The 13,064-nt window shown below is 35.1% G+C and overlaps 5 protein-coding genes across 5 annotated transcripts; 2 read left to right on the top strand and 3 right to left on the bottom strand.

Moving 5' to 3' along the window:
- Positions 1-63: 63 nt before the first annotated feature.
- LOC110993617 (chorion class CA protein ERA.5-like) lies at positions 64-896 on the bottom strand. The gene is made up of 2 exons (XM_022259952.2): positions 825-896; positions 64-526 (listed from the first exon to the last, which is right to left on the bottom strand). The coding sequence occupies exons 1-2, from the start codon at positions 864-866 to the stop codon at positions 104-106; spliced, it is 465 nt and encodes a 154-aa protein (XP_022115644.2). The 5' UTR covers positions 867-896; the 3' UTR covers positions 64-103.
- Positions 897-1,166: 270 nt separating this feature from the next.
- Positions 1,167-1,926, bottom strand: LOC110993616 (chorion class CB protein M5H4-like). Its single transcript, XM_022259949.2, has 2 exons — positions 1,781-1,926; positions 1,167-1,571 (listed from the first exon to the last, which is right to left on the bottom strand). Exons 1-2 carry the CDS (start codon positions 1,826-1,828, stop codon positions 1,206-1,208), a joined length of 414 nt encoding a protein of 137 aa, XP_022115641.2. The 5' UTR covers positions 1,829-1,926; the 3' UTR covers positions 1,167-1,205.
- Positions 1,927-3,881: 1,955 nt separating this feature from the next.
- Positions 3,882-13,044, top strand: LOC110993603. Its single transcript, XM_045630860.1, has 6 exons — positions 3,882-3,970; positions 4,345-4,686; positions 7,276-7,841; positions 8,354-8,524; positions 12,185-12,263; positions 12,623-13,044. The coding sequence occupies exons 1-6, from the start codon at positions 3,887-3,889 to the stop codon at positions 12,998-13,000; spliced, it is 1,620 nt and encodes a 539-aa protein (XP_045486816.1). The 5' UTR covers positions 3,882-3,886; the 3' UTR covers positions 13,001-13,044.
- On the top strand, positions 6,993-7,891 carry LOC110993534 (chorion class CB protein PC404-like). Its single transcript, XM_022259831.2, has 2 exons — positions 6,993-7,062; positions 7,276-7,891. The coding sequence occupies exons 1-2, from the start codon at positions 7,015-7,017 to the stop codon at positions 7,849-7,851; spliced, it is 624 nt and encodes a 207-aa protein (XP_022115523.2). The 5' UTR covers positions 6,993-7,014; the 3' UTR covers positions 7,852-7,891.
- Positions 9,714-10,974, bottom strand: LOC110993604 (chorion class B protein PC10). The gene is made up of 2 exons (XM_022259935.2): positions 10,904-10,974; positions 9,714-10,429 (listed from the first exon to the last, which is right to left on the bottom strand). The coding sequence occupies exons 1-2, from the start codon at positions 10,949-10,951 to the stop codon at positions 10,010-10,012; spliced, it is 468 nt and encodes a 155-aa protein (XP_022115627.1). The 5' UTR covers positions 10,952-10,974; the 3' UTR covers positions 9,714-10,009.
- Positions 13,045-13,064: the final 20 nt, after the last annotated feature.

Raw genomic sequence — 13,064 nt, 5'->3', positions numbered from 1 at the left:
TCATTTTAACCCAGAAAATTAATGTCTTTTGGTTCTGCCGTTAGTGTCAGTGAAACAAATAGATCAGTATCATATAATTTAATCGTGTATAAAATAATTAATACTAATAAACAGCTGCTCCATTACATCCGCAATTGCTTGCCAAAGTGACTGTGCCCCCAGCTGGGACGTTGCCTTCAAATGTCACAAAACCAATTACCGGTACATTACCCACTACCGCTGTTGATCCACCAACGGGCATTTCGCCTACAACAGCAACATCGCCGTAACCAATTGGTGATACACCAGAGATTGGGAGCCCACCAATGGAAAGGTTATTTAAATTAGCATTTGCAGCATTAGCATTTATCGCATTAGCATTAGCAGCTATGGCGTTTCCAGCTATGCCATTACCAAGCGCCGAAAGACCGGAAGCAGAAATTTCTTGCCCCAGCGCCATATTGTTTGCAAGTAGGGCGTTGTTTGTAAGACTGTTCATGCCTAACGGGTTAGGCATGCCAGGCCTAAGTGCTTGACTAGCAGCATTCTGGAAAATTATGGATTAAATGATAAAATAATATTGCTCGCCAGTAACTCCGAATTTAAAAAAAGACAGATCTTGTATTCTATTGAAAATTAAATAAGGAAGACAAAATTATGAATTAATTTGTTTTAATGAAGAAAATTCAGTGCTAAGAATTTCGTAAGTAAAACAGAAAAATTGAACTTTGGTCGATTTGCGTTAGAAATATTGAAAAAGGAGCGGTGTGTTAAAATATAATTTTTGAAAGTTTTACAAAATAAAAAAATCTACAAAATATAAAAATATCAATTGTAATTTTTACCTGTGCGAAAGCAATAATACAGATAACTAATAATCGTAACATTGTAAAATTAAGAAAATACTACACGAATCGTTTACATTCATTCAAATATAAGCAATTTTTTATCTTAAAATCTGTAATGACGAAACGTTTTTCTTTATTTAGAAATAAATTTGTAATAGATAATTTTATCAATTCAATAGCGTTTGTTTTAGGTATTTCGAATGAGTTATTTCAATATATAATTAACAAAATTAAAAACAATGAATTAAATTTGCTATTAACAATATATGTATATATTGTAAATTTGCTATTTACAATACATGTACATGGCTTTAAATAGGATTAAATGAAACCAAAAAAGCAGAGCCGAGTCAATATAATAAAAAATCGTCTAATAAATCACCACGCTTCTCGAGTGATAGCAACATTTCCATTTCCACTATCATAATTAACAGCTCCAGAGCCGTAGGTTGGTAATGCTCCATCCACTGACACGGTTCCCAAGAAGGGCAGTTCACCAATCACGGCCAGTCTTCCTTCAATAGCGTTTTCTGAGTAAACAGAAACACCGGTAACAGGAATTGGAGAGGAAGAATATACTTCCAAAACTCCACCACGGGAGGCAGCGAAATTGTTTATGCCCATCCCGAAACGTGGGGCTAGCTGGGCTTCAGAAGCCCCCCAAGGGGCTGCTCCATAGGGAGCAGCGATTGGGGAGCGGGAGAGGGGTCCTGATGCACATGAAATGCATCGGCCAGATATCATCTGCAAAATGAAGTATTCGATTAAAATTCATATTTAATTATCCAAATTCAGCGGTATGAAAAGTAGCTATTACTTAAATTATTTGTGTAGGCTGCAATAAATGCTTAGCAGCAAGTTTTTTATATACTGTGACAGATAAACAGACAAATAATCTTTTCCCTGTAGTCCCCTTAAGTTCTAAATGTTTTAATCCAAATCTTTGAGATTACCTGGACCAAAAGGACGGTAATGCAAACGATAACTGCCTTAAATGCCATTGTCTCTTCTCGTTGATCAGGATGAGAATGTTTCGACACAAATATTTTGTGTATTTATATACAGCTAAAAGATTTGGACCTTTATCGTTGTGACGTGCCTGCTTTGTTATTTTAGCTAAGTTATCTTTGGTGACCTTCATGTTCACAAATTTTAAATATAAGCACTGATTATTACTCATAGTGCCTGAAATTAAGTTTAAGTGAACGTAGTGCCTTAATGTTCACAGATTAACGCAATTTTGTTGGCATCAATATTAATTTCGTTAAACACGCTAGTGTAACCATGCATTTCTTGTTTGATTTGCGCGAGGCACATGGTGTAAGATTCGAGTCAAGACTTTATTATATCAAAAACATTAGATTCAATTTGACATGCGAGTATAAGCATATAAATAGCATGTGATAAGTATCCCTCACTCACTCCGAATAATGCCTTATATTATTTATATTAGGACCTATCTTAATTTAAAATAAATTAAAATCCTACGACTATAGCATGATGCCGACAGTCAAATTTGTTGCGGGCTACGATAATGATGCTCCAAAAGAACGTACATAGCTGCGCAGTTTTTGGTAATTTTAGCAACTTAAATAGTACTTTATTACGTAATTGTTGTCATTATTGGGAGTGGGTGCACGGCTATGCAGAGTATATCAGGGTATGGAATACCAGCTAAACCAACCAAAGCCAATTGATTGCGACGATTTAGAGAGGCCGGCGTTAAATCAAGGCCGTTTCATGAAGTTGACAATGAATGTCAAAGTCGTTTCAAAGTAAACAGTACCTATTTAATCAGACATTAGGCAGTGTACGTAAAACGTTATAAATGAGAGGAATGAAGATTTGTTCTCGCTTCTATCTTGACCAGCGCTATCACTTTTCTAGGCGAGATGTTTGATACAAAAATTTACATTAACTTCGCACGGGACGGTTCGAGAATTACGTAAGCACTATAGGGAGAAAGGGGGGGTGGGGTTCTTATTTGGTGATTACGCCAACAGTAAATAATATTTACTTTTTAACATATATAACCCACACAATGTCTATGCTTGAAAATCAAATGCATTTTCGAGCTACAAAAAAATTATGCATGCATTATTTTTCTGAACTTTGCTGTATCTTATTTATATCAATATAAAGATTGTGTAGTCCTCTTTAACTTTAAAATTCACGCTTCATTGATAGATAATCGTGATCAATGCTTGGTGAAATTGGTCTTAACACTCCTAGTTCCGTTTTCGGCGAATTTATCAACATTGCAGACTGGAACGAATGGAATGCTGATCATGTACTTGCCTATTACCGTCTAGAGTGGCATTGTGACTTTAACGTCAATGGTGCTTTTAAGTCTCGGCGCTGCACTTTCTATGGGGGTAATTAACACTAATTGCTCCTACGAAGAAGGAAATAGAAGAAAGCGGAGCAGGCCGGTAACCAGCATGCGTCTAACCCATAAATCACCAATAACTGTCCGACACAGAAGGCTAATCGGCTACTTAATAAAATATAAAGGTTTCTTTCATAAAGTAATGCAGCCAAGACCTTTAACATTTATGAGTCAACTTTATTTAAGACACCAAATCTTTTAATTCCTCTTGCAGACTAAGTTCAGCGTTCTTGTGGTTAAATTCGGGGTTCAAAGGCTTGAAGTTTTGGTAGTCCTAGCACAAGTGCAGATTCCTATAAAAATATTAGTAAAACAACTTTATCTATCTTTCAGGGATTATAATATTTCCAAGGGAGTTACATAAGACTCTAAAGTCTAAGGTAATGTCAAAACATATTGGCTAAGTCTGTAATTATGAAAACGCAGTTTTAAAATAACGTGTGCTAAATTTCATATTTTAGCTAGATTAGAAGGCTTTTCTAAATAAAGTTTTAAATTATGTTACTTATTTATAAACTCCGCGCATTTTTACAGTGGGCATATATTTATAAATATATTAGCGACGTAAGGAATTGTTATCAATCGGTAAGTATCAATAAATTTAATAAATCACGTATTAAATTTCTCAATTAAATTGTGACATCCAAGTATATAAAATGTGATAGTTTCTATGTATGCTCTCATTGTAGTAATTTCAAGAACAATGTCGACTTTTGCTTTCTTGGTCGTGTGCGTTCAAGCTTGCTTGATCCAGGTAAGCGGAACAAAATATAAACCCCCTACGCAATATAAATAAAATATAACCTTCACAATCTTATATCGTACTATATTTTACTGTTTACAAATCGTAAGAGCGCAGTTGGTCAATTAAAACACTAACTTTTCTTTCTTTATAATTATATCTTATCAATTTAGAACCAAATTATACAACCAATTTGAAGTTATAATCGTGATATTAATCTGTATCTCTTAATGAGTATGCCTACAGATTCGAATGTAATGACGTGGAATAAGTGATACCTTGATGATTTATGTTCCAAAATAAACGTATATTAATTTTTATTGTATTTATCGATCCAAAAGAATTGCCACTAGTCAGCAGAGTTCAATATACATATGATTTTTCAGAATGTCTACAGTCAATGCATTGGCGCACCTTTGGGTCCCGGGGCATATCCGGGCATGGCAAACCCAGGCCTTGCATTAAGTCAGGCTGGTTTGGTAGGACCAGCTCTAGCTAACCCCGCTATGGCAAATCCCGCTTTAGCCCCCTTCGGTAACATCGCTGGTGCTTATGGAGGTTCTGGTATCGGTGATGTAGCCGTAGCCGGAGAGATGCCAGTAGCTGGTACCACCATGGTAGCGGGACAGGTGCCCATACTCGGTGCTGTACGCTTCGCTGGTGACCTACCAGCTGGTGGTGTGGTCTCCATTGCTGGTAGCTGTGGATGTGGAGCTGCTGGTCCAATCTTATACTAATTACTAGCTCAAATTAAAATAGTATGAATATCATTTTTGTTTTTATTTGTATCTCAAGAGGAAGAATTTAATCGCTGTCGATACATACGACACATCAGTTTTAAAAAAAAGTAGGTTCGATCCCTGGCTGTGCATTCACAGACTTTCTGTAAAGGGCTAAATGGCTCGAACTGTGAACTCCAGCTCGCTTTAAATCCAAATAGTTGACGACGTGTGTCAAGCACATGAGGTGCATCACTTACTTGCCTTTTAACATTATCAAATGATCATGAAATATACAGAAATCTGGCCTGACCTAAAAAAGGTTCTAGCGCCATTGGTCTGAATGTAGGTATAACGATTTGTAATAAAAAATAAATATTCTAATTGCCTAATTTACGGATCCTTAAAAAATACGTACATAAGATCATCAAGATAGACTCATCGGCCAAGAAGACAGAGGGTGTAGGCCGAGAGAAAAAGCCGGCGTAAAAATCTCTTGGCACTCTTTAAAAAAAGCAAATCATACTAGAATATTTAAAACAACATTGCCAAGAGTAATTGTGTATTTATCCATATTACATACATATTTAAGTACTGTTTGTTTCGTCTACCTTGAGTTTTCATATGATTATCTGTTAAACAATCAATCTGCTATTCTTTTATATCCCACGTTTTTGCGTCTTTCTGATAGATATGTTTTTTACAGAGATTATTTTTCTGGGTCTTGAAATAATATAGCTACTCTATGGATATGAATTAAGCCAAAGAGGTAATTATTAATGTAATAGGGGGCAAACGAAGGGGGGGAATGAAGGCATGTATTTACTTTGATTAGTGCGAGTGCAAGTGATTAGTAATTGAGGATGATTAGTGAGTAGTAGAGTCTAATCCTTTTTTAGTGGCTCTGTTAAGTTATCCGACGCTAAACAATAAAATGACATGTTTTGACAGGGACGCTCCAATAAGAAAGGACGTGGCTACTACACTTTTCTCGCGAAAAAATAGAACTCGCTTCTAATCACGTTATAAAGCAACTAATGCACCTGCATTATTTAGTCGTAGTCCACACTTGTTTTTTTCCTAATCACTGTATTATTTATTTATTAATCACAAATCAAAGTGGATACTGGCTTTGAGGCTCACCTGATGTTAAGAGATAGCGGCGCCCGCCGCGATGCGTAGCGTTGCCGCAAACAAAACAAAACAAAAGACTAATTTAGCTGAAATTAAGTCAATAGAAGGGCATACCTTAAATTATATTTTAATCTGAACATTTAAACACTTGACTAAATTGATTAATCACTACATAATTGACTATAAGAATTAGTGAAGAAAGCCTAAATACCTACTAGAAGGAGGTGGCCTACTTAAATAAACAATTGTTACTGATTACTCTGAGGACCTGAGATGTGCTTAATCTCTTTTTTTACATCATGCACTGTACTAATTTCATTTACTTAACAGCTTTTCAGTCATCTCAATATTTAGGTTCAATGCTAACAGCGGATTCCAAAATTCTTGAAAACCAATCGTATTTTTAAAGAACTAATTGTTAACGATTTTATTGAAAATTGACGCTCTGTGTCCCTGCACGACAATTTATTGTATCATGAGCAGTTTTTAAAACTCGTATGAACATTTAAACATTTACACCTTAAACTCTCGACAAAAACAATAAGATTTATTGCTACTACATGACATCGTCTCAAATAAAATTAATTGCAGCTGATTTCTAGATAAAATGCCCTTCCATGTTCCTGTTCCATGTACTATTAGATTAATAAGTGATCATGAAACATTTAACAGATACAGAAATCTAAGGCCAAGACCTAAATTAGGTATATTTCGTAGGTCTTGGCATTATTATATTAAGTTTTTTAATTTTCTGATTATATGACTATGATATGACATTTGCATGCCCTTTTATATGGCTAACTTTTTGGCAAATAAACGTTTTTTTTTTCTGTTTATAAATGTTTATTATGATGTTTGTTATGAATCACAATGATCTATCGCTAAGGTCATCGCAGAGACTTCTTAAGTTCTTCGCATTTTACACGAGTCATGTTCAAACATATTTTCATATGTGTTTATCCTTATTTTAACATGTGTGATGTCTTGTTTGCATGCGATTTAAGCAAACACGAAAAAAATAATTTCTCCACTACATGCGTGGAGTCATAATTGTGTCACTGTGTGTTATAATTATGATTTCCGTGAATCTAGTATTACAGTAAATTACACTGTGTTCTATGAATTGTTTCCTAATTTTATTTAATATAATATAAAATAGGCCTAGAAAATGTCATAGTTCTAGTATACTTTTGAATACAGAAGATGTCCTTCAAAATCATTATTTTATGCGCTCATGCGTTTTTTATGCAGGTAATTCAATTTTATGTATAACTTTGTATTCAGTAGGTATCATAAAAGGATTATTTAAAAAAAATGCGATAGGTCGTTCGAGAAGGACTTAGCAGTATAGCATGATTTATTAATACGATTCCACATAAAATATTTATTTTGAAAAGTAGGTTATGAATTTTTGTAAGAAAACCATATTTATATTCATAAAAGAAAATAATTATTTTATTTCAGAGCATCACCGCACAATATATCGGTAATGCGTTTGCTGAAAACATAGCTTGGAGTCCATCTTACCCCATGCCTTATGGGCCTACGCCAGTGCCGTACGCACCAACCCCAGTACCTTTTACACCGAACCCAGTGCCGTACGCACCAACCCCAGTACCTTTTACACCAAACCCAGTGCCGTACGCACCAGCCCCAGTACAATACGCACCCGCCCCCATGTCATACGCACCTGCTTCTTCATACACACCTAATAGCTATTATGTATCAAGTCCGTACAACCCAGCAAGTCTATCTGCATCAAACGCATGTGGTTTTTCCGTATCCAGTTCATCACCGGTGGCCCCAGTTGGTGTTACTATGATGTCAGAGAATGCCTTCGAGGGTCCATTAGCAGTAGCTGGACAAATGCCGTTCCTGGGAGCTATTGGGGTTGAAGGTAATCTTCCTACCTATGGTGCTGGAGCTGTTACATATAATAGTGGTAATGGCCAGGTTGGAATAATGGCTGAAGATCTTGCTGGTTATGGCTACCCGGGCTATTCTTATGGAGCTCACGGGTATTATGAAGGGTATTATTAAAAAGTTGTAGATAATAAATGTTTATACAATGTTTCGTTAATTTTTTATATTATTTATTTGTTTTACACAAAAGTCAACAAATCATTTATTCATATAGGTAACATAATGTACACTTATGAACGTCAAAAAAAGAAACATATATTAAATGAATCTAATTTTACATTTACTGCCAGTTCTCAAATCAAGGGCGTAGAATGGAAGAGAAGAACTGGCAATAAACTCTCCGCCACTCTTTTTAATCGCTAAGTTTTTTTTAACCAATGTTTGGGAGCTGCAACCATTACACCATGTTCCATGTGACATCTTGAGTAATAAAGAATAATAAATTAAAACACACATCCCGTACTGCGCTTCTAGAAATTAATGAAAACGTAATGTTTTATATATTTAAAGAGCAGGATTATTAATTTTACTACTGAAGCTAATTAATACTTAGTATATTATCTTACTTGTGTACTACCTGTACTAACATATGGATCACAAACTTGGGCGCCTACTAAAGCGCAGTTTACAAAGCTACAGGTGTGTCAAAGAGCGATGGAACGATGTATGATAGGGAAAACAAGAAGAGACAAAATAAAGAATACAGTATTAAGGAAAATAACAAAGGTAACAGATGTTACAATAACGATCAAGAAGCTAAAGTGGAAATGGATGGGACACATCGCAAGAGGTACTTTCTGTACCTGTAGTGGAGCAAAAAACTGCTTAACTGGTGCCCAAGGTACAGCAAACGCAAAAGAGGGAGACAGCAGAGAAGGTGGATTGACCACATTAAAGAAACGGCAGGTGGTACATGGCAGAGAATGGCACAGTGCAGAGAGGAATGGCGGGATTTGGAGGAGGCCTTTGCCAAAAAAGGGCACACAGATGCACCAGAACTAGATTAAAATGAAAATTTGTTTAAATGTATATAAAATATATAATGTAAAATGTATCTGAATAAAGGCTATTATTATTATTATTATATCATCTTAATCGTAGCCACCTTAGAAAATCATAATAATAAAATTTGTAATTCAGTACAGTTACACAACTATTTAGAAGTCCATTTCTACGATATCAGGAAAACAAAATTATAAAAACATTTTGGTTTGAACAAAAGGTTTCACATTTTGTAAATATTTTCTATAAGTAGCTTATAATCGACATTTACCAATATAGTATTATAATGGAACATAAGTTGATATAAAAAGCATTGCCGGAGACGGATAATTTCATATCTGAATTTACAAGTCGCATATTTGAAATGAAATTTTTTTTTATAATCTACAATATGTTAACTTGTTTCTTTTTTCGTTAACATCTTCGTAAAGACGGTTATATGTAGAAAATGGGGAATAAATCTTTTAATTTTATTACATTTGATAATTGACTGTGCTAGACTATCCTAAAAATTCAAAGGTTGGAATACATAAACATACAAATTATTAATTACTTAATGTCAGTAATTCTCGGTAATCTAATTGACTAGAAACCTTCCTTAATGACTAGGCAAAGTGCGTTTGTAAGAAGAAGAAGTGTGTGTGTGTAAAGAAATCTGATTTATTTTATATTTCCCTTACGAAACGCTCTTCAGGTCTTAACGAACCAAATGTTTCTTTATAAAGTTTAAATTACAACAGAAATATTTTAGTATGTCATTACTTTAAAAAAAATATTTTAGTATTATAACAATGTATATATAAATTTTAAAGCTGGTAAATAGCTATGTCCATAAGATCGTATACATATGTTAATTGTTCTTTACTATTAATTTGATTTAACATATCATTTTCCCGTTGGTAAATTGCTTTTTGTTGTTTGGCAAACTGCTGGGTTTAACTAGTCCATTTGATCATATCAATGAATAGACAGTAACATACTTTTAATTTTTTTATTACACTAAAAACAAAACACAATTGTACTATATTTTTCTAAATTCACACAATCACATGTTTTCGTGGGAGTTAAACTAGAGAATTTTGTAACTAAAGTTTACCCACAAAACATATATTGGTGAACTTTTCAAATGCATTGAGGTAAACAATCAAACAAATAAAATTGACTAAATGTGGTAAGGCGCTGGAGTCTCACAAGACTCACAGTCATTCACCACCTTGTTTGGTTTAGTAATTATTATACCTAGTTGCGAGGTAAAGTCACAATTATTGTGATTTTAATAGTACGCTCCACATTGACCTCTGAATGGGCCAGCGAAACCTGGAGCAACTGCTCCATAACCTCCAAAACCTCCAGAAATATCCTCAGCTAATATTGCAGCCTGGCCATTACCAGAGCCGTAGGAGATTGCACCAGCACCAGCAGTTGGGAGGGCTCCATCAACCTGGACAGCTCCCAGGAACGGTATTTGACCAGCAACAGCTAAAGGTCCTTCAATAGCGTTTTCTGAGGTCATTGAAACACCAACTGGGGCAATGGGAGAAGAACTGGATACGGAAAGAGCACAGCCGTTAGATGCGGATAGCATTGCTGGGCTGTATGATTCTGACATCCATGGGGCAGCCATAGGTCCCCAAGCTTGTCCATACGCTGGTTGACCCCAACCTGGGTTGTTGATGCACTGTCCAGAGATTGCCTGTAATTTTTACAATATATTATTACTATTATAAGTGTTATTCTCGAAGTTTAAGTAATATTATTTATTATAAAAAAATCAGTGGCGCTACAACCTTTAGGTTTCAGATTTCTGAATCTGTTTCATGATCATTTTTAAATCTTATAGGCAAGTAGGTGATCTTCCAGTGCCTGACACACGCCGTCGACTTTTTGGGTCTAAGACATGTCGGTTTCCTCACGATCTTTTCCTTCACCGTTCGAGCAAATGTTAAATGCGCACATAGAAAGAAACTCCATTGGTGCACAGCGCGGGATCGAACCTACGACCTCAGGTATGAGAGTCGCCGCTGAAGCCACTAGGCCAACACTGCTCTTATTTATTAGTTTAGTTTGATTTAAAAAAGTCTACTAATTGTTAACAAACGTTTCATAAACACAGCATTTTCTGTAAACAGATAAGATGCCCAAAATTTATAAATTATTGTAATTTTACCTGAACAAGCATCAAAGCGAAGAAAGACAAAACAATTTTGGAATGCATACTGTTTTCAACTAAATGCTGTTGTTGATGTTTTCAAAAGTAGGTCTCCGTTTTTATAGTGTATATTATCTAATTATTGTATAATAAGAAAGCAGAATTCTTAGAAATGTATGCAATGTGCTATTGGTTAATAGGCCTAACAATAGACATGAAATAATAGAAATTTTACATAATAATGTAAGCCTATCAAATCATCGAAGATAATGAAACAAGTAGACATTAGTGGATAGCTATATCGACGTTCAAAATTTTAGATTATCCAACATGAAACCGTGGACGCAGGTTATCCAACCAAATAACCAACACAACAGGTTATACAAAAAAATTCTTATTTTTTCCATAATGTCTTTAATAAAGTCTGTAACGCGTGTTTCAAGATGACAAATCATATTTGTTTGGTTTTTTATTAGTTTATTACATTCATTAAAATTACTTACGTATTTAAATTTAAAATGTAAACTAATCTTTACCATGTTTAATGTTTATATGTATTAAGATTGTCGTACCATTAATTTAAAAAAAGTTGAAAATGATAGTTGTAGATAGTGATACAGTAGTAGATAGATAGATAGTAGAAATATGCTTATAACTTCAAATTGTAACTAATTAAAAATGGCTCCACTCTAACTTGCTCAGTAGTTATAATGTGTATATATAATATTGTAGTTTATGATCTTATTTATAAAAAAACTATGAAAAAATTGAATGAATTTTTTTTCTTCGTCAAATACGCACAATTTAGAGAGTCAAATTCCCTAAAACGTCGAAATTAGTCACGTGGTTCCTTGGATTTCTACTCCATACAAAGTAATATTTTTTCCCTAACGACAACTCTCTATAACAGCACATAATGTTGATATAGTATTATTACGTGTGTATGGACGATATTGATTAATGTGATTGTTTGATTTTGAGATAGTGGCTTGTTGAAATCGACTAAATGATAATTACATCCATCTCAGCACCTGAATAGTGGTTTATTGTTTCTATCCTTACTCCTTTACAAAAGAAATGAGATTTTTCTTAGACTCATCACAAGTCACTATAATATTAAGTAAGTATCCCATCCTTAAACCCATTTTGAGGAATAAAAAATTGTGCTTAAGTCGAATGCTTAATGTTTCATCACAATCATTACGCACTTTAAAAAATTATATATGTCACGTAAAATAACGCAATACTATATACAATATAGGTCATTTAGTATAAAAGCGGAGTCGACTTCTGGTGACGATATTCTGAACAATTCAGACAGTCAAACATGTCTCTATTCAGTGTATTCATCCTGTGCCTTCAAGCTTGCTTGATCCAGGTAAGATAAGATTAAAGAATTAAAATTTGATCTTATTATTATTCTTCGTATGATTTGGGCAATAAGAACCTTTGAGCCAGTCTATTAAAACATTAGGTGCTTACTAATACTTGATTGCTTGTGGTATTTAAGAAACGAGTGATATTTGGTATTTATGTAAGAGATTTATTCAAAATTAAACCTGGGACAACTAGTGTGCATGACTAATATTTTCCTAAGACCTAGGAATGAGCCTTTTCCGCTGTTTATCCGATTAAAGAGGTTCAGGGGAACCTCCAAAATAATCTCAATCAATAATGCGAAAATAAAGTCTCTACGTTAATTCTATTACGATTTTCTTATGAATATGTGTTTTGCAGAACGCTTTTGCGTGGATCGCCGAACCAGGTCTTGCACCTTGTCTAGCTAACCCAGCGATGGGTATCGCTCCAGCACCAGGTCTCGCTAACCCAGCATGGGGCCTAGCTGGCCCAGCGATGGGTATGGCCCCTTTTGCCCCCGCCCTGGCCTCTTCACCGTTCGCCCCAGCCCCATTTGAAGCAGGTATTGGTCCATACGGCGGTGAAGGTATCGGTGACGTAGCTGTAGCTGGAGAGATGCCAGTGGCTGGTACCACTATGGTAGCAGGACAAGTGCCCATCCTTGGTGCTGTACGCTTTGCCGGTGACCTCCCAGCTGGTGGTGTGGTATCTATTGCTGGAAGCTCCGGATGTGGAAGATCTCCCTACATGTACTAGAATCCGTATAGGACGTGATGTTTCAATAAAGAACAGTGACTTTATGTTTGCGTTTTTACTGGTT

The sequence above is a fragment of the Pieris rapae genome, chromosome 13 (assembly GCF_905147795.1).
Source record: "Pieris rapae chromosome 13, ilPieRapa1.1, whole genome shotgun sequence".
NCBI classification, from domain to species: domain Eukaryota; kingdom Metazoa; phylum Arthropoda; class Insecta; order Lepidoptera; family Pieridae; genus Pieris; species Pieris rapae.
This window is presented reverse-complemented; position numbering and strand designations above follow the sequence as displayed.